General features: G+C 45.0%; 1 protein-coding gene across 1 annotated transcript in view; it reads right to left on the bottom strand.

Annotated features, from left to right (window-relative positions):
• ppfia3 (PTPRF interacting protein alpha 3) overlaps nt 1–22,693 on the bottom strand; it is a gene marked incomplete at both ends in the record, with an annotated part of 43,375 nt that overhangs the window by 4,223 nt on the left and 16,459 nt on the right. Inside the window, 19 exons of the mRNA XM_083895998.1 lie at nt 688–863; nt 4,904–5,001; nt 6,705–6,880; nt 9,699–9,725; nt 10,174–10,239; nt 11,557–11,757; nt 12,966–13,047; nt 13,171–13,270; nt 13,445–13,599; nt 14,464–14,594; nt 14,736–14,973; nt 16,375–16,568; nt 17,380–17,551; nt 18,278–18,357; nt 19,807–19,869; nt 20,105–20,236; nt 20,471–20,554; nt 22,201–22,335; nt 22,552–22,645. Coding sequence (XP_083752124.1) covers nt 688–863; nt 4,904–5,001; nt 6,705–6,880; nt 9,699–9,725; nt 10,174–10,239; nt 11,557–11,757; nt 12,966–13,047; nt 13,171–13,270; nt 13,445–13,599; nt 14,464–14,594; nt 14,736–14,973; nt 16,375–16,568; nt 17,380–17,551; nt 18,278–18,357; nt 19,807–19,869; nt 20,105–20,236; nt 20,471–20,554; nt 22,201–22,335; nt 22,552–22,645 — 2,404 coding nt within the window. The remainder of the gene's footprint in view (nt 1–687; nt 864–4,903; nt 5,002–6,704; nt 6,881–9,698; nt 9,726–10,173; nt 10,240–11,556; nt 11,758–12,965; nt 13,048–13,170; nt 13,271–13,444; nt 13,600–14,463; nt 14,595–14,735; nt 14,974–16,374; nt 16,569–17,379; nt 17,552–18,277; nt 18,358–19,806; nt 19,870–20,104; nt 20,237–20,470; nt 20,555–22,200; nt 22,336–22,551; nt 22,646–22,693) is intronic.

Genomic DNA, 22,693 nt, shown 5'->3' with positions numbered 1-22,693 from the left:
AGAGTGAACTTTCACCCCCAGAAGACAGAGTCTTGTGATTGGCCAGTACTATCCAGCACACCCGTTCTCAGAAGCGCAGCGCCCCCCCTCTGGAACGGTGGATGCACTGCTACTCATTATCAAAACATTGTTTTAACAGTGTTTAAAAATAGCTTCTTCACGACTCCCCGCCGCAGTCCCTTTGACGACCTTTGACCCAGAGTCAGACCCGGAGTCAGAAGACACTGTCGCTCGTGAAACACCTCCACAACGGACGTTATTCTTCTTCTGCGGTTCAATGTACGCAACCGGATGTGCCCGGACTAGTGCCCGGAGCAGGACGATCGGTTGTTCAGGAGAACCGGTGTTTACGTAACTATTACGGGATTTTCAGAGATCTCGTTGAGCCCCGAGATTACAATATAACACAGCGTTCTCACCAGTGGCTGAACTGTTTGTTTAGAACCGTCAGGGCTTCATAAACAAGGTAATGACGCAGATACACACTAAAAAAACAGCGTTAATAGGAACTTCCTGTCTAGTTCTGCTTTAAAGATCATGTAATACAGTTCATAAACAGTGTATTTACGAAGTCCAGAGAAACAACCTGTGTGCAGCTTTATATCCATATTTATCTCCTATATCTGGATAAAGACTAATGTGTTAGTTATTGTCCACATATTAAAGAGGATGTGGACCAGTGTTTACCTGTGTGTGCTGGTTGGGCATCTGCAGCAGCAGCGCCAGGTCGGTGTAGTCGAAGGTGTCGTCTAAAGCCAGCAGCGCCCCGTGCACGCCGCTCTCCCGGAGGTTGTCGGCGTATTCCTTCAGACCGATCGTCTGCACCCAGCACATGACTCGCTCGTTGGACCACACCATCACATCTGAGAGGGGAGAGGAAAATAAAATAAGCGTTTTTGATAATCCACTCCTCCTTCTCCTGCACCAAACCTCGTAGAGAAAAACGCCCGATTTGACATCGCAGCTGACGGGAGTCGTCCGTCCGCTGCAGCCTCCTTCGGGTAAATTCAAATGAGTTTTTTAGCGACTTTAGTGTTTAAAATCCTTCATTTGGATTGACCTCAGTGACACAAAGTGACCACACGAGGCAGCGGTAGACCAGCAGCTCCTGTGTCCCCGTGAGCTAAAAACGACAATTTTCTCTATGGGGTTCGGTGCGGATTTAAGAAACTACAGCTTCCTGTCAGAAAAGTCTCTCTATCAGTGAGATAAAGTAGCAAACATAAAATATAAGATATCACAAGCTTAAGATGACTTAGAGTCAGCGTCTCAGGATGATAAAAACGGGACAAATGACTTGATAAATGTCCATAATTGATGAAGAGAAATCCCAGAGTCACTCATTTATTTCCCAGAACTAACAACATTCCTGACTCGGGGAAAATTCCCGGGGTCCCGGGAAAGGAGCCAAAAACGATCGGATCCTGTAAATGTACAACATGTGTACGCCGGTGTTTGTTTAATGACTCAGCGTGTTGACATTCATGTCATCATTATGCAGCCAAATTGCATCAGAGAGCTGAGGTTTGTAAGTGTTTGTAAAGTGTGGGAAGAAAGCGGCAGAAACTGAAGGGTGGTCCCAACGTCTAGGGGGAAAAGAAACAACAACGTGGGAATCAAAAAGGAAACGTGGGGTTTGTTTGTCGTCGTTAAGTCGACGGAATCTCTTCACATTTTGCTGCTGATATCAAATAAATTGTTTTTATTGTTCAGTGACGTGAAGCAGCTTTTTCTTCTTCTCTCTCTTTTTTTAACGAGGTCTTATTAAAGGAGTTTAAAGGAAGAAGAAGAAGACGACGAGCTCATGCCGCTGCAGCAGCTGCTGCTTTTAATCATCATTTCGTCGACAAGTATCTGCATTAAAGCGCAGAAACAAGTCGTCACCTGTTTGTCAAATTAGGTTGTTGGTCTTTATTTGTTGTTGCTCCTTCATCTGCGGCTTGTTCCGGTTCAGAAACAGAGATTCTATCTTCTCAGAATCTCAGAGGTTCAGACTTGCGTCTTTGTCTCCCGACGCTCAGAGGAGGTACGACGTGTTTGTGCCTGTGAAACTCGCGCTTCCTTTTTCTTCTTCTTCGTGTTCTGACGATTTTGGTTGTAAAAAATTTAACAAGTTACGTTTCTGAGAGGAGGCGACTGTTATAATGGTATAATTGTGTTTAATGGAGCTGCAGAACACTGAGCTCCTTTAACACAGGAATGTCATTTAACACAAAAACACACACACACACAGACAATGGCTTCCAGGGGGCTTTGGCGAGGGTGGGGGGGTGTGGACTGCCATCGCTAGTCTATCCACATGGAAACAGAAATGTTCCTTTGTCTTTGTTGTTTTCAAAATGTTTCACGTAAAAACGCGGCATCCTTTAAGGGGACGAAGCTAAACGCTGCAGTACGTATGCCAGGCCTGTGTGTGGCGCTGTAACGCTGAAGAGGACGTAGGACATCAAACAAGTATATGTTAAAATGAGACAGAAAGAAGAAAGTCAGAGCGACTGAGGAAAGAAAATTACAGAGAACAAACCAAACAAAGTCCAAACACGAGAAGAAGATGACGACAACGGAAATAGGCGACAACGAATGCAAAAATATCGCGATTGTTTGTCTACACGAAAACACCAGTGTGGCGTTATGAGTGCCCCGGAAAAAACGCTTGTTCCATGTGGATAAAAAGAACGGATTTTACAACATTTTACGTTAAACATGGCATCGTTTCAGGAGACGACTGTGAACCCTGCAGTACGTATGCCAGGCCTGTGTGTGGCGCTGTAACGCTGAAGAGGACGTAGGACATCAAACAAGTATACGTTAAAATGAGACAGAAAGAAGAAAGTCAGAGCGACTGAGGAAAGAAAATTACAGAGAACAAACCAAACAAAGTCCAAACACGAGAAGAAGACGACGACGACGGAAATAAGCGACAACGAATGCAAAAATATCGCAATTGTTTGGCTCCACGAAAACACGTATGGCGTTATGAGTGCCCCCAAAAAAACGCTTGTTCCATGTGGATAAAAAGAACGGATTTTACAACTTTTTACGTTAAACACGTTCATCGTTTCAGGAGACGACTCTAAGCGCTGCAGTACGTATGCCAGGCCTGTGTGTGGCGCCGTAAACGCTGAAGAGGACGTAGGACATCAGACAAGTATACGTTAAAATGAGACGGAATGAAGAAGCGAGTCAGGAAAGAAAATGAAAGTTATTAAGTTATTGAAAGTTAGCTACAAACACGAGAAGAAGACGACAATGACGGGAAATAAGCGGAAATATCGCGATTGTTCGTCTACACGAAAACACAAGGGCGGCGATATGAGCGCCCCCCGAAATAAACGCTAGTTCCACGTGGATAAAAGTGATAAAATAATGGATTAAAAACACGGCATCCTTTAAGGGGACGAAGCTAAACGCTGCAGTACATATGCCAGGTCTGTGTGTGGCGCTGTAACGCTGAAGAGGACGTAGGACATCAGACAAGTATACGTTAAAATGAGCGGGAATATGGCAATTGTTCGTCTACACGAAAACACGAGGGCTGCGATATGAGCGGCCCCTGAAATAAACGCTAGTTCCACGGGGATAAAAAAAGATAAAAGAATGGATTTAAAAACATTTTACGTACAGGAGACGACTCTAAATGCTGCAGTACATATGCCAGGCCTGTGTGTGGCGCTGTAAACGCTGAAGAGGACGTAGGACATCAGACAAGTATACGTTAAAATGAGACGGAATGAAGAAGCGAGTGAGGAAAGAAAATGATAGTTGGAAATAAGCGGAAATATCGCGATTGTTCGTCTACACGAAAACACAAGGGCGGCGATATGAGCGGCCCCCCGAAATAAACGCTAGTTCCACGTGGATAAAAGCGATAAAATAATGGATTAAAAACACGGCATCCTTTAAGGGGACGAAGCTAAACGCTGCAGTACATATGCCAGGTCTGTGTGTGGCGCTGTAACGCTGAAGAGGACGTAGGACATCAGACAAGTATACGTTAAAATGAGCGGAAATATCGCGATTGTTCGTCTAAACGAAAACACGAGGGCGGCGATATGAGCGCCCCCCCCGAAATAAACGCTAGTTCCACGTGGATAAAAGCGATAAAATAATGGATTTTAAAACATTTTACGTACAGGAGACGACTCTAAACGCTGCAGTACGTATGCCAGGCCTGTGTGTGGCGCTGTAAACGCTGAAGAGGACGTAGGACATCAGACAAGTATACGTTAAAATGAGACGGAATGAAGAAGCGAGTCAGGAAAGAAAATGAAAGTTATTAAGTTATTGAAAGTTAGCTACAAACACGAGAAGAAGACGACAATGACGGGAAATAAGCGGAAATATCGCGATTGTTCGTCTACACGAAAACACAAGGGCGGCGATATGAGCGGCCCCCTGAAATAAACGCTAGTTCCACGTGGATAAAAGCGATAAAATAATGGATTAAAAACACGGCATCCTTTAAGGGGACGAAGCTAAACGCTGCAGTACATATGCCAGGCCTATGTGTGGCGCTGTAATGCTGGAGAGGACGTAGGACATCAGACAAGTATATGTTAAAATGAGCGGAAATATCGCGATTGTTCGTCTACACGAAAACACAAGGGCGGCGATATGAGCGCCCCCCGAAATAAACGCTAGTTCCACGTGGATAAAAGCGATAAAATAATGGATTTTACGTACAGGAGACGACTCTAAACGCTGCAGTACGTATGCCAGGCCTGTGTGTGGCGCTGTAAACGCTGAAGAGGACGTAGAACATACATCACAACATATATATAGTATACATTACAATATGTGTACCATCACAGAAATAGAGACAGAATAAAGAAAGAGGACAAACCAAACGACGGAAGAAGACGACGAACGTGACACTGACATGAAGACGACATGAAGAGCTCACCTTTGCTCTGGTGTGCGCTCTCCTCTCTCCTCCTCTCCAGCTCTTTGCGATCGTAGTTCAGGCGCTTCAGGCACATGATGCCGTAATGCAAACTGACCCTGGGAGAGGTCAAAGGTCAAAGAGCCACAGGGTTAACTGAGGTCGTGTTTCCACTCTCACCTGAACGCATTAAACACAGTCCCCCACACACAGCCTCTAAAGAGAGGACTTAAAGACGTCCTGGGGACAAACACCTGAGAGGACACACTCACACGGACAATGACTGTGAAAACAGCACAAGTGAAGGGAAAACACCCTGGAATTCACATCCGTACTGAGTGATCCTCATCATGATCCTCATCATGATCCTCATCATGATCCTCATCATGATCCTCATCATGATCCTCATCATGATCCTGAGTCCTGAGCCAAACACAGGATCCACATTCTCAGGTGGGTTTAAGACATTCCTGAGCATGTAATAACACAAACTGTCCTCAAGACTGGTGTCAAGTTGTTTAAACGGCGGCGGTTTCGGGTTAATTTTACACTCAAAAAAAAACCTAATTTTAACAGACTCTGTCACATCACCTCAGTCCTGACTCCATGTTTGTTTTACAATCGATTTTAAAGCCTCGTACGAGGCTGGAGCTGAGCGTCATTTCTGAAATGTTGACCTCGTATGAGAACATGTTGCTAATGTCTTTGTAAAAGTAACGTTTGTGTAAAAAAAGAAAAATATTGCGACGTTAGGAAAATCTTTCGTGAGTAAACGTAACATTTACGAACACGTGACCAAAAGGTGGTACTAAAATTACAAGATCGTACAAGATCTCTAAACAAGATCAAAAAAACAAAAAAATACTGTGTTGTTATGGAAAAAACTTTAGCTAAACTTTAGCAAAATGACGAGATTGTTACTTACGTTAGCAAAAATTGTAAAGAAAAACAAAAATACTGCGATGTTATGTAAATCTATCGCGAGTAAACTTAACATTTACGAACACTGAATCACTAAGGTGACCAAATATTGGTACTAAAATTACAAGATCGTTAGTTACGTTAGCAAAAATTGTAAAACAAAAACACTGCGATGTTAAGGAAAGTAAAATTGCGAACAAAAATGTTACAAAATGTTGTAATGCTACTGAAACATGTAACTTCTACGACACAACGTGACGGTTACGAAAGCATGTTGCTTATATCACAAAAATGCACTAAAATTCCGAGATCGTTACTTACGTTAGCATGAATTGTAAAACAAAAACAAAAATACTGCGATGTTACGTAAATCTTTTGTTACTAAATGTTGTAACATTTTACGAACAAGTTGCGATGTTATGGAAAAAGAATTTAGCAAACAAAAAAGTTACAAAATGTTGTAATGCTACTGAAACATAACTAGTTAGCGAAATAGCTAACTTCTACGACATATCTACAAAATGTGATGGTTACAAAAACGCGTAGCTAATGTCACAAATGTACAATAAAATGACTTTTGTACAACAAAAATTGCAAACGTCTTTTTTTTTTTTTTAACAAAATATAACAAAAACAAAAGTCTAATATCACAAAAACATAGCACTTATCAAACAAATGCAATCACGTGACTGTGGATATTATTATTATGTAACTAAAATACAGACTTCCTCTTGTGGTGCTTCAAAATAAATCACCAGGACTGTATGTTGGCCAGCTTAACCGTTTTTGTTTCGTTCGCCGTGATCAACTCACGACCATTATATCGTATACTGCACTGCCCCCTAGTGGCGACAGGCGACGACGCGTTCCAATGCGTGGCGTTAGTAACAGTCGAGCGCACCTGTGAAAGCTGTCCACCATCTTGAGCTGCCCCCTCAGCTCCTTCTTGGTCAGGTGGTCCAGCATGCGAGCGTCCACCAGCGACTCCATGAAGTAGCTGCGGTACTGAGGGAGGCCGAGGCTGGGCAGCCAGTCGTTACCCACCCACTCGTGGTTCATGTCGCCGTACGCAAGAATCTGGGAAAAGAGAGAAGAAGAAGAAGAAGAGGGGATGACGACGAGCGCTGATTCACGCTGGGCTTTTGTGTCTGACAGCAGCTCGTGACTCACTGGAGATGAGACGACTGAGTCAGAGTCAGCCGACTTTCACCGTGAAACCCCCCCCTCCCCCACGCACACACACTCACACACTCACACACTCATCACACACAACCTACACCTGAATGGGTGAATTCCAATTCCTATCTTAACCCTCAATCTCAAAAAATAATAGAGATATAAAAATGATGAAAACCATTGTATTATCTTAGTTTAGGCCCATATTATGGATTAGTGACGTCATTGTTGCGTAACATTTAACGTCGTTAAGGGAAAAAATTTTGCGAAAAAAAAAGTTACAAAATGTTGTAATGCTACGACGTTTCTACAAAATGTGACGGTTGCGGAAACACGTTGCTAATGTCAATTTGCACTAATCAAGAATTTTACAAACAATAAAACCATGTTATAAAATGTAATCATGTTTCTATGGATATTGCTAATGCACAATAAAATTACAAGATTGTTACTTACGTTGTGTAACATTTACGAACAAGTTACGAAAGTGACCAAAAAGTGGTAGTAAAATTACAAGATTGTTACTTACGTTAGCAAAAATTGTAAAAATAAAAAAAAATACTGCGTTATGGAAAAAACTTAAACAAACAAAAAAGTTACAAAATAATTTAATGCTACTGAAACTTCTACGACGTTTCCAAAAGATGGCGCCGAAAGCACAAATACGCTACAAATGAAGTATTTTCTTTGTTAATAGAGATATAAAAATGATGAAAACCTTAGTTTAGGCCCATATTATGGATTACTGACGTCATTGTTGCGTAACATTTATTTTTATTTTACGATCTTTTCTTTGCTATGGTTTACTTTTCAATAAGTCGTGGTGTGTGGTAACTGTCAGCTGAATATTTGTATGAGTATCATCTTATAACTAACTGACAACCTAATAACTTGACTGACAAACGGATCGTAATAAATAATCCTGACGTAAATGTGTTCTTCTTCTTCTTCCTCTTTTTAGGAGTTTGACAGACTGGACTCAGCTTTCGCGTTATTCTGCCCCCTACAGTCTGAAGACGTATCTGCATTTAAGGGGTGTCCCATTTCTAAGTGACAAAATAACCCTCAACACTTGGTTTTGAGGCCAGTTAAGATTAAGGGTTAAGATAGGAATTGGAATTGGCCCCTATATTTCAGTCAACATTACACAGCGTTTTCTGCCTTAGTTCAGTAAACACCGCTCACTCTCCAGCACCAAAGCCCATAGAGAAAACCAGTGTTTTTACCCCACAGCACTCAGGAGTTTTTGTACCCACTGCTGCGTCTTTCAGGAGATTCCCTCGTGTTATTACACCCCTCTGATAATTGAAATCACTCATTCCGTTTTTGCGTACGTGACTCAAAGCTAACCGACGCGGCAGCGGTGAACCCGCGGCTCCCGTGTCCCTGTGAAGCTAAAAACGCTGGTTTTCTCTGTGGGCTTTGGTGTGGCAGAGGAGGCCCGATCACAAACTTCCTGTTTTTTCTTGGTTTTCTGAGGGGAAGACGCAGTAAAAACGTGATCATGGACTTTAGCGGGGCATTGCTTTCATTAGGTGAGCCTTTTCATTTGAAGTGGGGAGAATCTGGTTTTGCTTGCGTCCCCCGCTGGCTGCCATGTGTCGAGCGAGCGAAAAGCAGGACGAGTCCTGACGACAGCGACATTACACGGTTTCTTCTGTGTGTCACGACCTCAGAGAATCACAGTCAACACACACACACACACACACACACACAACCATCACTTTAATTATTGCCAGAGATGAACTGGAACAAAGCACAGCTCTCACGTATCTGTACTAAAAGAGTTGGTATTATGGTCTGTGTTTATATAGAGCTTTATATAGAGTCTCGATCAGCTGCTACAGTTTTCACTCGTTCACCACATTCACTCGCTGCAACATGGGGTTAAGTGTCTTTGCTCAAGGACACACATATAGACGAGCAGAGCCAGGAATTTAACCCACAACCTTCCAGTTGAGACAACTCACTCACTCATTCACTCACTCACTTTCAGACACTCACTCACTCACTCAGTTTCCGACACTCACTCACTCACTGACTCACTCACTCACTCACCTACTCACTCACTCACTCACTCTCTCACTCACTCACTCACACTCACTCACTCACTTTCAGACACTCACTCACTCACTCAGTTTCAGACACTCACTCACTTAATTACTCACTTTCACTCACTCACTCATTTACACTCACTCACTCATTTACACTCACTCACTCACTTACACCCACTCACTCATTTACACTCACTCACTCATTTACACTCACTCACTCACTTTCCCTCACTCACTCATTTACACTCACTCACTCACTCACTTACACTCACTCACTCACACTCACTCACACTCACTCATTTACACTCACTCACTCACTCACTCACACTCACTCACTCATTTATACTCACTTTCACTCACTCACTCACACTCACTCACTTACACTCACTCACTCACTTTCACTCACTCATACTCACTCACTCACTCACTCACTCACTCACTCACTCACTCACTCACTCCTTTGTATCAGAAAACACCTTTGATCCTTAAGTACAGTAAACGTCATATATTTTAAGTACTTTTACTGAAGTCATATTATCAAAAAGTGACATTTTCTGGTCACATACTTGTACGTTTACTCAAGTATCTTGTACTTTTACTCATGTATCTTGTACTTTTACCCCTTTCAGATACTTGATATGTGAGTGGTTATTAGAAATCCTCACCTGGTCCCAGCTGAACTCCTTCAGCTCCTGAAGCGCCGAGAGAAGAGAGGAGGCAGAGAGAGAAGAGAGAGAGAGACAGAGAGAGAGAGAGTGATGTGGAGGTGGAGAGGAGGAGGAGGATGAGGAGGAGAGCAGGGGTCAGGAGTGAGGAGGAGGACGGATGGAGGAGCAGCAGAGGAGGAGGAAACAGCAGCAGCAGGAAGAGAGGACAAAAGGGAGGAACAGTGTGTTAGTGAATGGGTCATTAGTCGGAAGCAGTTCACACTGAAACAGCAACAAGAGGAAGAGAAGAAGAAGAAGAAGATGGTCAACACTATGGCCTGGGCCCACAGAGAGAGAGAGAGAGAGAGGAGGAGGAGGAGAGGAGGAGAGGAGGAGGAGAGACTCGTCAACATCATTCAAACCCGACAGACGTAAAAAAAATCATGATAAAACGTGGACATGACGTGGAATAGAGACGCCGTCACTCACTCACCGGAGGTTTGGTCGCTGCGTTCAGGGACTCCATCTCAGCGTGGGTCATCCAGACGTTACTGGTCGACTGTGAGAGGAGGAGAGGAGAGGAGGAGAGGAGAGGAGAGGAGGAGAGGAGAGGAGAGGATGAGAGGAGAGGAGGATGAGGAGAGGAGGATGAGAGGAGAGGGGGGTGAGAGGAGAGGAGAGGAGGATGAGAGGAGAGGAGGAAGAGAGGAGAGGATGAGAGGAGGATGAGAGGAGAGGAGGAAGAGAGGAGAGGATGAGAGGAGAGGAGGATGAGAGGAGAGGAGGAGAGAGGAGAGGGGGGTGAGAGGAGAGGAGAGGAGGATGAGAGGAGAGGAGGAGAGGAGAGGAGAGGAGAGGAGAGGAGAGGAGAGGAGAGGAGAGGAGAGGAGAGGAGAGGAGAGAAGGATGAGGAGAGGAGGATGAGAGGAGAGGAGGATGAGAGGAGAGGATGAAGAGAGGAGAGGATGAGAGGAGGATGAGAGGAGAGGAGGAAGAGAGGAGAGGAGGAAGAGAGGAGAGGATGAGAGGAGAGGAGGATGAGAGGAGAGGAGGAGAGAGGAGAGGATGAGAGAGGAGAGGATGAGAGAGGAGAGGATGATGAGAGGAGAGGAGGAGAGAGGAGAGGATGATGAGAGGAGGAGAGGCGAGGGGGAGACAATGAGAGGAGAGGAGAGGAGGATGAGGAGAGGAGGAAGAGAGGAGGATGAGAGGAGAGGATGAGAGGAGGATGAGAGGAGAGGAGAGGAGGAAGAGAGGAGAGGATGAGAGGAGAGGATGAGAGGAGGATGAGAGGAGAGGATGAGAGGAGAGGAGGATGAGAGGAGAGGAGGCGAGAAGAAGATGAGAGAAGAGGAGAAGACGGGGACAAAGCAAAAAAAGGTTTTTCAACGTCTTCAATCAACAAAGACATAACACATAAAATATGTGTCATAATCTATTTTGTGGAAACTCAAATGTTTATTTTCTAAAACGTCTGGAATCAGGATAAAAAATTAAAGCTTTGTGATGCTGAAGTTTTATTTCCAGCGCTTAATTCTGTTCATATTTCCCTCTTTTATTCCACTAAACTCTTACATTATTCTCATTTTCTATCACAGACGTCTAGTTTTTATTTTTCCCGTTAACATTTTGACAAATCACATAATTCCAAACATGTGGCTGAACTTCACAGCTGCTGCTGTTTCTATGTCATTTAAGCTGAAAACATCAGCTCAGCGTGGAGAATATTGGAGCCTGTGAAGGTGTTTAGAGTCTGCAATTCAAGGCTCCTCATTAAATCCTGCACATGAACATATTTGAGGCTGTAGTGTTTATTTTTCTGGTTGTGTGTGTGTGTGTGTGAGTGTGTGTGTGTGTGTGTGTGTGTGAGTCTCACAGAGCGAGTGCTGGCCGGTGCAGACGGGCTGGTCAGCGACACCATCTCCTGGATGGCCAGCCTCAGTTTGAGGCGGTGCAGCGGGTTACTGATGCCGATCTCCCTCTGGATCTCCGTGTCGGAGAGGTTGGCCATGATGGCGCCGCTCTTCACGTTTGCGCGACAGGCCGCGACGTACCACGCCGGCATTCCCACCCACAGCTGCACGGAACAGGAAGAAACGACACGTGAAATTACTTCTTTTTTTTTTTTTTTTACTAAAACTAACGCCATGGCCAAAATTAAAAATGGCCGACTTCCTGTTGCATTGAGGCCATGGTTACGGTCGACTTTTTTGTTCATCTCGGTCTATTACATCTTCCCACCAAGTTTTGGTAAATTCAATGGAACTCAATTTTGCCTCAGTTTTCACCCTAGGGGGGCGCTATAGAGTCCTTGGGCAACACACGGGTCCCAGAAGTATGCCAATATGGCATGTTCATCAGACCTGACCTCCATGCCAAGTTTCAAGAAGGAAGGCCATGGATATAATAATAATCTGAAGGATTAACAATTCATTGACACAGCTCCCTCTAGTGGGCATATTAAGATAATATTCCATAAGAATATTTCACTTGGTGATACAAGCACCACATTTGGCACAATTTATGTTCAGGATGTACTTTTTTATGAAACAGCTGAAAATCCAAAACGGCTGCCAAGTAATACTCAAGTCCTTTCAAGATCATTTTCAGGATAATTTCCTTGATTTCAAAAAATCATAAAAATTATTCCTTAAGGGATATGCAAATATTTTCAACACATCCTTGTTCAGGGTGATGCTGACTATTATGATGGTAAATTTCAAGTCATTCTGAGATACTTTTTGTTTTTGAGAAGAAAGTCAGCTCACTGTCAAAGTGCATCAGGGCAAATGGATAATTTCCGGAATTTCAAAAATTCATGAAAATTATTCCTTAAGAGTTTTGCAAATATTTTCAATGGATCCTTGTTCAGGGTGATACCGACTATTATGATGATAAATTACAAGTCATTCTGAGATACTTTTTGTTTTTAAGAAGAAAGTCAGCTCACTGTCGAAGTGCATCACAACAAATGGATAATTTCCTGAATTTCAAAAATTCATTAAAAGTATTCCGTAAGAGGTTTGCAAATATTTTCAACAAATCCTTGTTCGGGGCGATGCTGACTATTACTATAGCAAATTTCAAGTCATTTCAAGATACTTTTTTTTTTAATAAAGTCACCTCAAAGTGCATCAGTAAAAAGATAGCGAGGTCTGGCAAGTTCCCTTGACAACCCTTCCACCCATTGGTCAGACTTGTGAGCAGTTGTATCACCAAGTGAAAGATTGTTTCAGAAATCTGCCCCAATACTCTGGAATATTCTGCGCTAACTGCAGCGTTTACCTCCAACCAGGACACGACTGTGGGTCCGTCCCACGACGCGAAGGGAAGTCCTTGGCGACAAGCTTCCTCCAGGAGCTCGTGTCTGTGAAGAAGAAGAAGGAGAAGGAAGGGAACGTGTCGTGAAATGCTCGGACCTGAGGCTGAACCAACTCAATAAACAAAACATGCAAACAGGAGATGATGAAAATGAGCTCCTGACACTGACTTCTTCTTGCTGCGGCGGTCTTTATCCGCCGGACCCAGAGTCCCCGTCTTGTTCAAGCCCATGGGGTCTCCAGAGGCCTGGTCCTCAGACGGAGTCGATGCTGGACACGGAGGGGGAGGAACAAAAAAAAAAAAAAACACAAAAAGACACAAACAAACACCTGAAATCACTGAGTCACAGCAGCTCAAATATGTCGGAGAAAAAAAAACAGGGAAAACTCCCGAGGGCGTGAGTCAGCGTTATCTCTAAACTCTCTTATCCTCCATCTGTTTACCAAGTGAAGTGGATCCTTCCCGCCCGGGCTGGCCCATCCTCCCCTTCTCCTTCTTCCCAAAAAGCCGACCGATGGAAGACTTGATGCTTTTCTTCTTGCTGGATTTGTGGAGGGAGTCTTGGCTGCTGTTGGAGCTGCTGCCGTCTGCTGAGAGACTGAGGAAGACACAGAGACATCGATGTGGACGAGGAAAAGCCTCATATTTGACAGAGAATACAGACAAATAATAAAGACCAATGTACATCATTTCATTTTAGTAACGTGATTTCTACGACGTCTTCTCCACACGTGTTTTATTTAGTTTATTGTGTGTCTTTTTCCCTTTTAGCTGTTTTATATTATTGTTATTATTATTATTAGTATTATTGTTGTTGTTGGCTTTAGACACAAAAGTAGGAAACTTGAATAAGAAAATTTCTTTCTTATCTCTTGTTTTTCCTCTCCTCTGTCCCCCAATTTTTCCTTTCACCACAACCTGTCTAGGCAGATGGCTGCACATATAACTTATAGATAATGTATGTTGTGATTTAAAGGTGCATTATGTAATAAATCTAAATCAACTGGCCATAAACTCCTCCTAATGTGTCACAGAGACTCAGGAATAATGTTCATATAACAAACTGAACCAACAACAACAACAGTACAGACAAAATATTTGCATTTAAAAAACATCTTTTGCAGACTGCAAATCATGTTTATGTTGTGAAATCATGTTTTGGCGTCACGTGGCGCCACCTACCGCCGTCTACCAATCATTGCAGTCAGTAGAGTCTCAGCTGCCGAGCGACCACGGGTTGCCAGTTACGTCAGAAAACGAAGCATAAAAGACCTCGGTATTTTGAATTTGAATGTAGTAACTGTTTTTGGCCACATTCTTACATATGACGCCTTTAAATAATACAAACAGAACCATTAGATATACTGTATTCTACTATATTCACTGTAACGTGAAAATAAATCTAAATCAACACTCTGTCATGTGACTTTGTGACCCCTGACCTAACGAGAGTCTCTTTTACCTGCGGAAGTCCCGCGGGTCGTCCAGCATGGCGCCCGGGTGGGTGAGGGCCATCCTGTCCAACCGCAGCGCGCGAGGGGTGGGAGGGGGCGTGGAGTCGAGGAGCGCCAGCGAGCGGTCGTCGTCTTTGTTGTTCTGGAACGGAATGCGATAAAAAAAAGAAATATATATATATATATATATATATCGGACCAGGTTCACGTGAACTCCTCTGACCCCTCGTCTGCGTGATTTATAATTTCCACTGACTCACAACACACGAGACACAAGTACCTGTCTGTCGGTCTCGCGGGCCGGGGAGTGAGGGAGGCGAGGCGTGGAGTGTCCAGAGCTGGGCGGAGAGGGGGAGGCCAGGGTGGAGGACGTGATGGACGACGGGATGAAGCCCCGCCCTGCGCCGTCTCTGCCCAGCGAGGTCGGAGGGATGGGCGGGCCGTCCAACGCCACGCTGACACGGCTCTCGATCTCCTCGGCGCGCAGCTCCGTGTTCTCCTTCTCCTCCTGGATCAGTCTGCAGGGGGAGGGAGGGAGGAGGCGAGGGAGGAGGAGAGGGAGGACGGAGACTTGCATAACACTAGGAGGATGATGATGATGATGATGAAACTGAAATACTTTGTCTAACGCGGAGCAGATCAGGATAAGTGGAGTAGGAGTAGAATCAACATCTTATTTCCACATAACTTTGTCTGAGGCGACCGAGAACGCATTCATTCCCACACCAACATAAACTCCTCCCACCTGGTATTTATATATATATATATATATATATATTGGTGCTGGGCGTCTTAACGCGATAGCGGCGGTTAACAGTGTCAACGTTAACGCATGACGTGTTTCCATGACGACTGACCGGAAAAAGACGCGCGCGACGTCATGTTTGCGTGACTCCCCGATTGTTAAAATGAGTCTCTAAAGTAACGCTAAACTTTAAAAACAGAGTAACACATGCGCAGTACACAGGTACGCTAGCTATGTGCAGGGCTGCTCTTTTCCTTTAATATATATATATATATATATATATTAATATATATATATTAATACAAAAACATTTAAGGCTAGCGACATTGCTAGCGACATTGCTAGCGACATTGCTAGCGACATTGCTAGCGACATTGCTAGCGACATTGCTAGCGACATTGCTAGCGACATTGCTAGCGACATTGCTAGCGACATTGCTAGCGACATTGCTAGCGACGCTATGGCTATGCTAGACTTTGCATCGTTGCCAAAAATGAAACAGATTAAGAAGAAATGAGCGTGTTCACTCGAGTCGAGGTCTGGTCAAAAACCAGTTTAAAACCCGAATAAACAGGCTATTTAATTCAAATAAATTGTAGCAACCAATCCAGCTGTGTAGCCATTTACGGTCGTCGTGTTTCATTAACGTTAAAACACAACAAAGTTAAACAAAAGTGGGACAGCTCATTATTAAATTATTTAATGCTTCAATTTATTTATTTAACAGATATTACAATAATATAATGTGCTTTTGCTACCAATTTTATAATATGGAGTAGAACAGCCGCTTCGATTAGCACTTAGTCCTAGCGTAGTAGCTAGCCTGGCTCTGCTAAAAGAAAGACTTTTTAAAGCAATATTTCAATATATCTTTACACAAAAAAACATATTAGCTTCCATTTATACAGAGCCTGGCTGTTCCAACATGTCCACTGCTCATGCTATACTAAGCTAACTAGCTTATGCCCGTTCGTGCCATTACATATATATTTCTGCGTTAAAAATCAAAAGTTGCTTTTGTTTTAATTAAAAACCAAAAACAGTTCAGTTTTACTTGCTAAATTTCATTTATCTGTTGGGAAAGTATTTACGTGATGGCGGTTGGTGACTTTAATTAGAATCTGTTGAGTATTTATGTGTTTTTCTGCGAGTCAATGCGTGGTGTTCGACGTACTTGATCTCCTTGTTGATGGCCTCCAGCTGTTCCTGCAGCATGATGGCCAGGGTCTGCACGTCCGTCTGTCCACTAGGGGACAGCAGCTCCGAGCCAAAGCGGTGGTCGCCGTCGTCCTCGTCGTCAGAGCAGCCCACGTCCACGCCGGGCTCGAACCCGGACCCCAGCAGACCCCCGCTCTCCCAGTCTGGGTACTGCACAGAGGCGACGAGAGGAGACGAAACACTTCAGCCTCGGTTTGACTTTATTAACGCGTGCAGAATGAATAATTGTGATTATTCACGGCTTTCTCTCGTCATTTGAAAAACGCACCAAAGTCCATCGAGAAAATGATGATTGTTAGCTCATGGAGACACAGTAGCTGCTGCTCCTCTGCAGCTTGGTTCGCTAAGTTTGTGTCGATGAGGTAAAACACGAGGGATGTTTTTCAAACTCCAAAGTCGCAAAACAAACACGTGAACTTAGTGACAAGATGGTCAATCCTCACAGGAGTGATGCTAGCTGGAAAAAGACCCAGAGCAAAGTGAGCGCTCCACATTTATACCTGAGCAACTCCCCTTTTGCATTCCTCCACTAGACAAAGAGTCTGCCATTCCAGGCCGTGTTTTCACACCTCTTTGTCTACTGTAGGCATCGGGGAGCCGACTCCCTGCAGATGTTGTAGGAAGGCGTCGGTTCAGGCTAGACACAGTACACAATATACATTACACTATACACAAAGGACCTGGTATTCTATTAATTTACCATGACAATGTCCTGCTGTAAAATCCACAATTTTTTCGTATGGACTTTGGTGCAGAGGAGCGAGCAGATTACAAAGCCACACAAACCTTTGTTCCCGGTCAGGAAAAAGCCCGTAAACGATATTCTTTACATATTGTTGACTTACGGTGGCACAGATTTTTTATCAAGTGACACGTTTGTGAAGTCGGATTTTGGATGAAAATGGATCTTTGCGGTGGGTTTTTGCGCTGGATCGTTTATGGACCCCCCCCCCCCCCTCACCTTGGTGGAGTCTTCCCGCGCAGAGCTCCAGCGAGCGCGGTGACTCCGCCGCACCACTCCCCCGCTGGAGGTAGCGTTACCGAAGGGATCCAGGTGAGTGGTGGACCCTGTGGGGAGGGACCCGCCCCCGTGGGAATAACGCAACTCCAGAGCGCTGCCTGGCAGTGAGCGACTGGGGAGGTAAAGACGGAACAAGACGAGATAAATAAAGGGTTTGTGATGTCAAATACAAGATGTGGGTAGTGGAAAAAATGACAGAAGAAATGTGGAGATTTTAGAATATGAGCACAATAAATCTTGTAGAGTTCTTGTAAATTCCCTCCATCTGGTCATACATTTTCAGTTGCGTAAATAAATAAATAAATATTAACTATATTCAAATAAATAACTATTAAAAAAGCAACAATTTGCTGTTTCTATCAGCCTCTTTCACTTAAAAGAGACAATAATGCCAAAAATAATGCTAAAAGTGAAGTGAAATCATCATATATTCAAATAAATGTTTTAAATGTGTAAAAGAAAGCTGTAACAGCTTGTTTCTATGCATCTGCCTCACTTAATTAGCCGTTAACATGACTGATAACGTCATAAAATTAAGCTCTAGTGCGCTCTTCAGGACCTTTTGTGTCATAAACATTGACCTTGGCAAGAATACTCGTCCTCATGGAGACCAAAGACCTGGTCCTAATGAGACACGACCTCATTTCTGAGGAACCGATTTCAGTTAACTCGAATTTTGTTTGGCCGACGCAGAGTCCTTAAAAGAGCAGCTGTGTGAACCTGTGTGTGTTTGTGTTTACACATCAGCACAGAACTGGTTGTTTTTACAGACGTAAAAAAAACCGCTGGCGTCTCTACAGTCGCACTCGGGGCTTCACCGTCTCTGAGCGGCTCGTACCTGGAATAAGATCCACCAGGTCTCGCTCTGAGCTGATCCAACTCCAGCTGAATCCGCTCCAGCTCCGCGATCAGTTGGTCCTGGAGACGGAGACGGAGACGGAGTTAGAGATAATACAGTGTGTAACACGTTGAAATAGGGATTTTTTGAGTCTGAATCAACTATCTGTGTCAATCAATGATGACGAAAGCAAAAAAAAAATGTCCTTCAATCCAAGTGAACGTTTGTACTTAATATGAAAAGATTCTCTCAAGGCGTTAAAAAATAATCCAAGTGTCATGAGGTAAGAGAAAACTTTGACCTTTGACGAGCAACATCTAATGCAGGGGTTCTCAAAGTTCTGATACCTGAGGGTCAATTTAGGAACCCAACATTGGACTGAGGGCCGCCAAAGGGAAAAAAATCCCATTTGTAATAATTTTAATGACCAGATTGCAGTTCTACAGTTTAGCGTTAAGTAATATAAGCGTTAATATAATGTAATTTAAGCGTTAATATAATTTTACTGGGTAATTACCCAGTATTTTGGCCATTGTTCTTACCTTCTAATTACAGGTTAATACCAAGTAACACATTTCTGTTACCATATATTTACTGGGTAAATAGCTAGTAATTGGGGGCTGTAGCTACCTGCTTATTACCAGCTTATAACACAATAATACACTAAAATTCACCATATAGAAACCAGGTAAATACCCAGTATTTTTATTTACACTTATTGGTCTGTATCCAGTAATGTCCAATAAACATTTAACAAGCTTAGCAGCTTCTGGATTAAAACTATCAACTGTAATTCATTGTGGAAATGTTTCTGCGGGCCGCCATTGGCCCCCGGGCCGCACTTTGAGAACCAATGATCTAATGTTATCGTTGAATCCGGGGGGCGAACGTTTGTACCAAATTGAATAAAAATCGCAAAAACAGCAAAGCAACAAAGGTTCTCCAAGAGAACGTTCTCCAAGTTCATCCTTGAGAACGTGTTAACGTTTGTGTCAAATCTGAAAAGATTCTCTCGAGGCGTTCTGAAAAACACAAACTCAGAGGAACTTTGACCTTCGTTGACGATCGACGTCTAATCCTGGAGACGGAGTTAGTGACGACACAGCGCGGAACACGTGTTCTCCAGGCTTTGAATGAGAACGTTAGGCCTCAGCGACGCGATCACACGAGGACAGCGACAACTAAAGACTGTTCGGACAGGATTGGTCTTACATAGGTGGAGTAATGTCATTGTCAACAGGAAACTCACACGGGATAAGACACTTCATGTGCGTACGACTCCACTTCCTGATATCGCACGCTGACAAAAGCCTAAAAAGCCTTAAACGCAGGGAGGGAAACACTGTGTTGACTTTCAGTGTGAGACCATTTTGGAGGACACATTTGGAGGACGTCAGGTGAGGACGGATGAAACCGACACTCAGGAACGCGACCACATTGGTCCTCAAACCCGTTTCCAGGTGTGTTTTTGTGTGACGGGAACTCACTGAGAGCGTTCATATCAGGTGTGAACGTGGTCTTTGAGTCACCTTGTTGGCTAAGAGGTCGTCTTGGAGCTTCTTCATGTTGGACAGTTCCTCAGACAGAGCATTCTGAGGGAAGACAGAACAACACAACAAGTGTCATTTACGGACAAATACAATCACATTTAATGGAACTCGAAGAATCGACCCGTGAGGGATTTATTTATTTATTTGGCCGATGTTGGAGCGAGAGAGTTTTGGAAAGAGCGAGAGACGAACCAGTAGAGAAATGTGTGCTTTGTTATTTTCTGGAGGAAATGAGTGATAAAAACAAACAAAACTCAGATGTTGTGCTTTCGTTCACCTTCTCCTCCAGCGCCGCCATCCTCTCCTTCAGATGGAGCTGCAGCCTCTCGTTGGACTCTGACAGCAGTTTGTCCACCGTGTCAGAGAGACGCTTGTTGTGTTCGTCGTTCATCCTCTCCCTCTGCCTCGCCTGAGAGGAGGAGGGAGGAGGAGGAGGAGAAGGAGGAGGGAGGAGGAGAGGGAGAGGGAGGGAGGAGGAGAGTTAATAAGCAGCATTCTGCACGACTGAGATGAAGAAACAAAGATGTGTGTCTGCATGTGCACGGTCAGAGAAGATGAGTCTTTGTGCTGCTGCAGGAAAACCTGAGAAAAAAGAGGGGGAGGATGAAAAGAGAGAGAGAGAGAGAGAGAGAGTGTGACTCACTCTCTGGAGCTCCTGGTTCTTCTCCTCCAGTTGAGACTCCATCTGTCGCAGTCGCTCCTCAAAGTTACCATGACGCTCCTCCGCCTGAGAGGAGAGGAGGAGAGGAGGAGGGGAGAGGAGGAGAGAGGAGAGGAGTGGAGAGGAAGAGAGGAGAGGAGGAGAGGAGAGGGGGAGGAGAGGAGGAGGGGAGGAGGAGAGGAGAGAGGAGAGGAGATGAGAGGAGGAGTGAGGAGAGGAGTGGAGAGGAAGAGAGGAGGAGCAGAGAGGAGAGGAGGAGTGAGGAGGAGGGGAGGAGGAGAGGAGAGGAGGAGAGGACATGAGAGGAGGAGAGGAGGAGAGAGGAGAGGAAAGGAGAAAAGAGGAGAGGAGGAGAGGAGGAGGGGAGGAGGAGAGGAGGAGATGAGAGGAGGAGTGAGGAGAGGAGTGGAGAGGAAGAGAGGAGGAGCAGAGAGGAGAGGAGGAGTGAGGAGGAGAGGAGGAGGGGAGGAGGAGAGGACATGAGAGGAGGAGAGGAGGAGAGAGGAGAGGAAAGGAGAGGAGATGAGGAGTGAGGAGAGGAAGAGAGGAGGAGAGGAGATGAGAGGGGGAGGAGAGGAGGAGGGGAGGAGGAGAGGAGAGAGGAGAGGAGATGAGAGGAGGAGTGAGGAGAGGAGTGGAGAGGAAGAGAGGAGGAGCAGAGAGGAGAGGAGGAGTGAGGAGGAGAGGAGGAGGGGAGGAGGAGAGGAGAGGAGGAGAGGACATGAGAGGAGGAGAGGAGGAGAGAGGAGAGGAAAGGAGAAAAGAGGAGAGGAGGAGAGGAGGAGGGGAGGAGGAGAGGAGGAGAGAGGAGAGGAGGAGGGGAGAAGATGAGAGGAGGAGGGGAGAGGAGGAGGGGAGGAGATGAGGAGTGGAGGAGGAAAGGAGGCGAGAGGAGAGGAAAGGAGATAAGAGGAGAGGAGGGGAGAGGATAAGGGGAGGAGATGAGGAGGGGAGAGGAGAGGAGAGAAGAGAAGAGGAGATGAGAGGATGAGGGGAGGAGATGAGGAGTGGAGGAGGAAAGGAGGCGAGAGGAGAGGAAAGGAGATAAGAGGAGAGGAGGGGAGAGGATAAGGGGAGGAGATGAGGAGTGGAGGAGGAGAGGAGATGAGGAGTGGAGGAGGAAAGGAGGCGAGAGGAGAGGAAAGGAGATAAGAGGAGAGGAGGAGGGGAGAGGAGAGGAGAGAAGAGAAGAGGAGATGAGAGGATGAGGGGAGGAGATGAGAGGAGGAGGAAAGGAGGAGGGGAGAGGAGGAGAGGAGGAGTGAGGAGAGAAGAGGAGAGGGTTAGCGCTCTCTTCACACATGTATTATTATTATACACCACCGTTCAAAAGTTTGGGTTCACTTAGACCAGCATCACAGATCAGCACAAAGGAAAAACATGAGTTTAACGATTTAAACACTCAGAGAATTCTCAACATAACGGACTCACAATGCGACAAAGATCTGAGAGTTTAATTATCTGAAGCTCGTTCTAAAAAATCATGAATTCATGGCGTCACACTGATGAAGATTCCTCGAGTCCAAGTGAACACGTGTTCCTGTGAAGGCGTTCCTGAACTTTCACGTTCACGGGGCAAGAAGCGAGCGTTTGTACTGAATTCCTTCAGGATGTTCGAAAACAAACCACGAGGGCCTCGGGTCGCGACCGTCACCGCCGTGGAATCTCATGACACACCTGAGACTCACAGAGAGAGAATGCAGAGCGCTCACCTTGTTCAGTGCTGCCACCCTCTGGGCGAGCTGGGCCTCGATCTCGGGCAGCGTCTCGGCTCTCTGCAGAGTCTGCTGCAGCTTCTGTTTGGCGTCGTCCAGACGCTCCTGGAGCTGCCGGTTCTTCTCCTCGCTCTGCAGGAGGAAGGAGTAGAAGAAGAAGTAGAAGAAGAAGAAGAAGAAGAAGAAGAAGAAGACAGGATGACGACTCTGCAGCGCCGCCGTAGAACGCCGAGGGGCAGCAGACGTGATTAAAGCATCAGTGGCTCTGTTTGTGCCAAAGTGAACCCGGGCCAAGCTGTCAATCAAAGAGTGAATCAATGAGGGGGGGGGGGCGGAGAGGTTCCTCACCTGTCTGTACAGAGACTCTTTGCTCGCCAACTCATTCTCCAGTTTATCTTTAATGTCGTGGAGAGACGTCGCCTCCCTCTGGGCGCTCAGGTACCTGCAGACCAAACCAAAACATCACTATTCAGCATCACATATTTTGTGT

This window comes from Microchirus variegatus (assembly GCF_963457635.1).
Source record: "Microchirus variegatus genome assembly, chromosome: 10".
NCBI classification, from domain to species: Eukaryota; Metazoa; Chordata; class Actinopteri; order Pleuronectiformes; family Soleidae; genus Microchirus; species Microchirus variegatus.
This window is presented reverse-complemented; position numbering and strand designations above follow the sequence as displayed.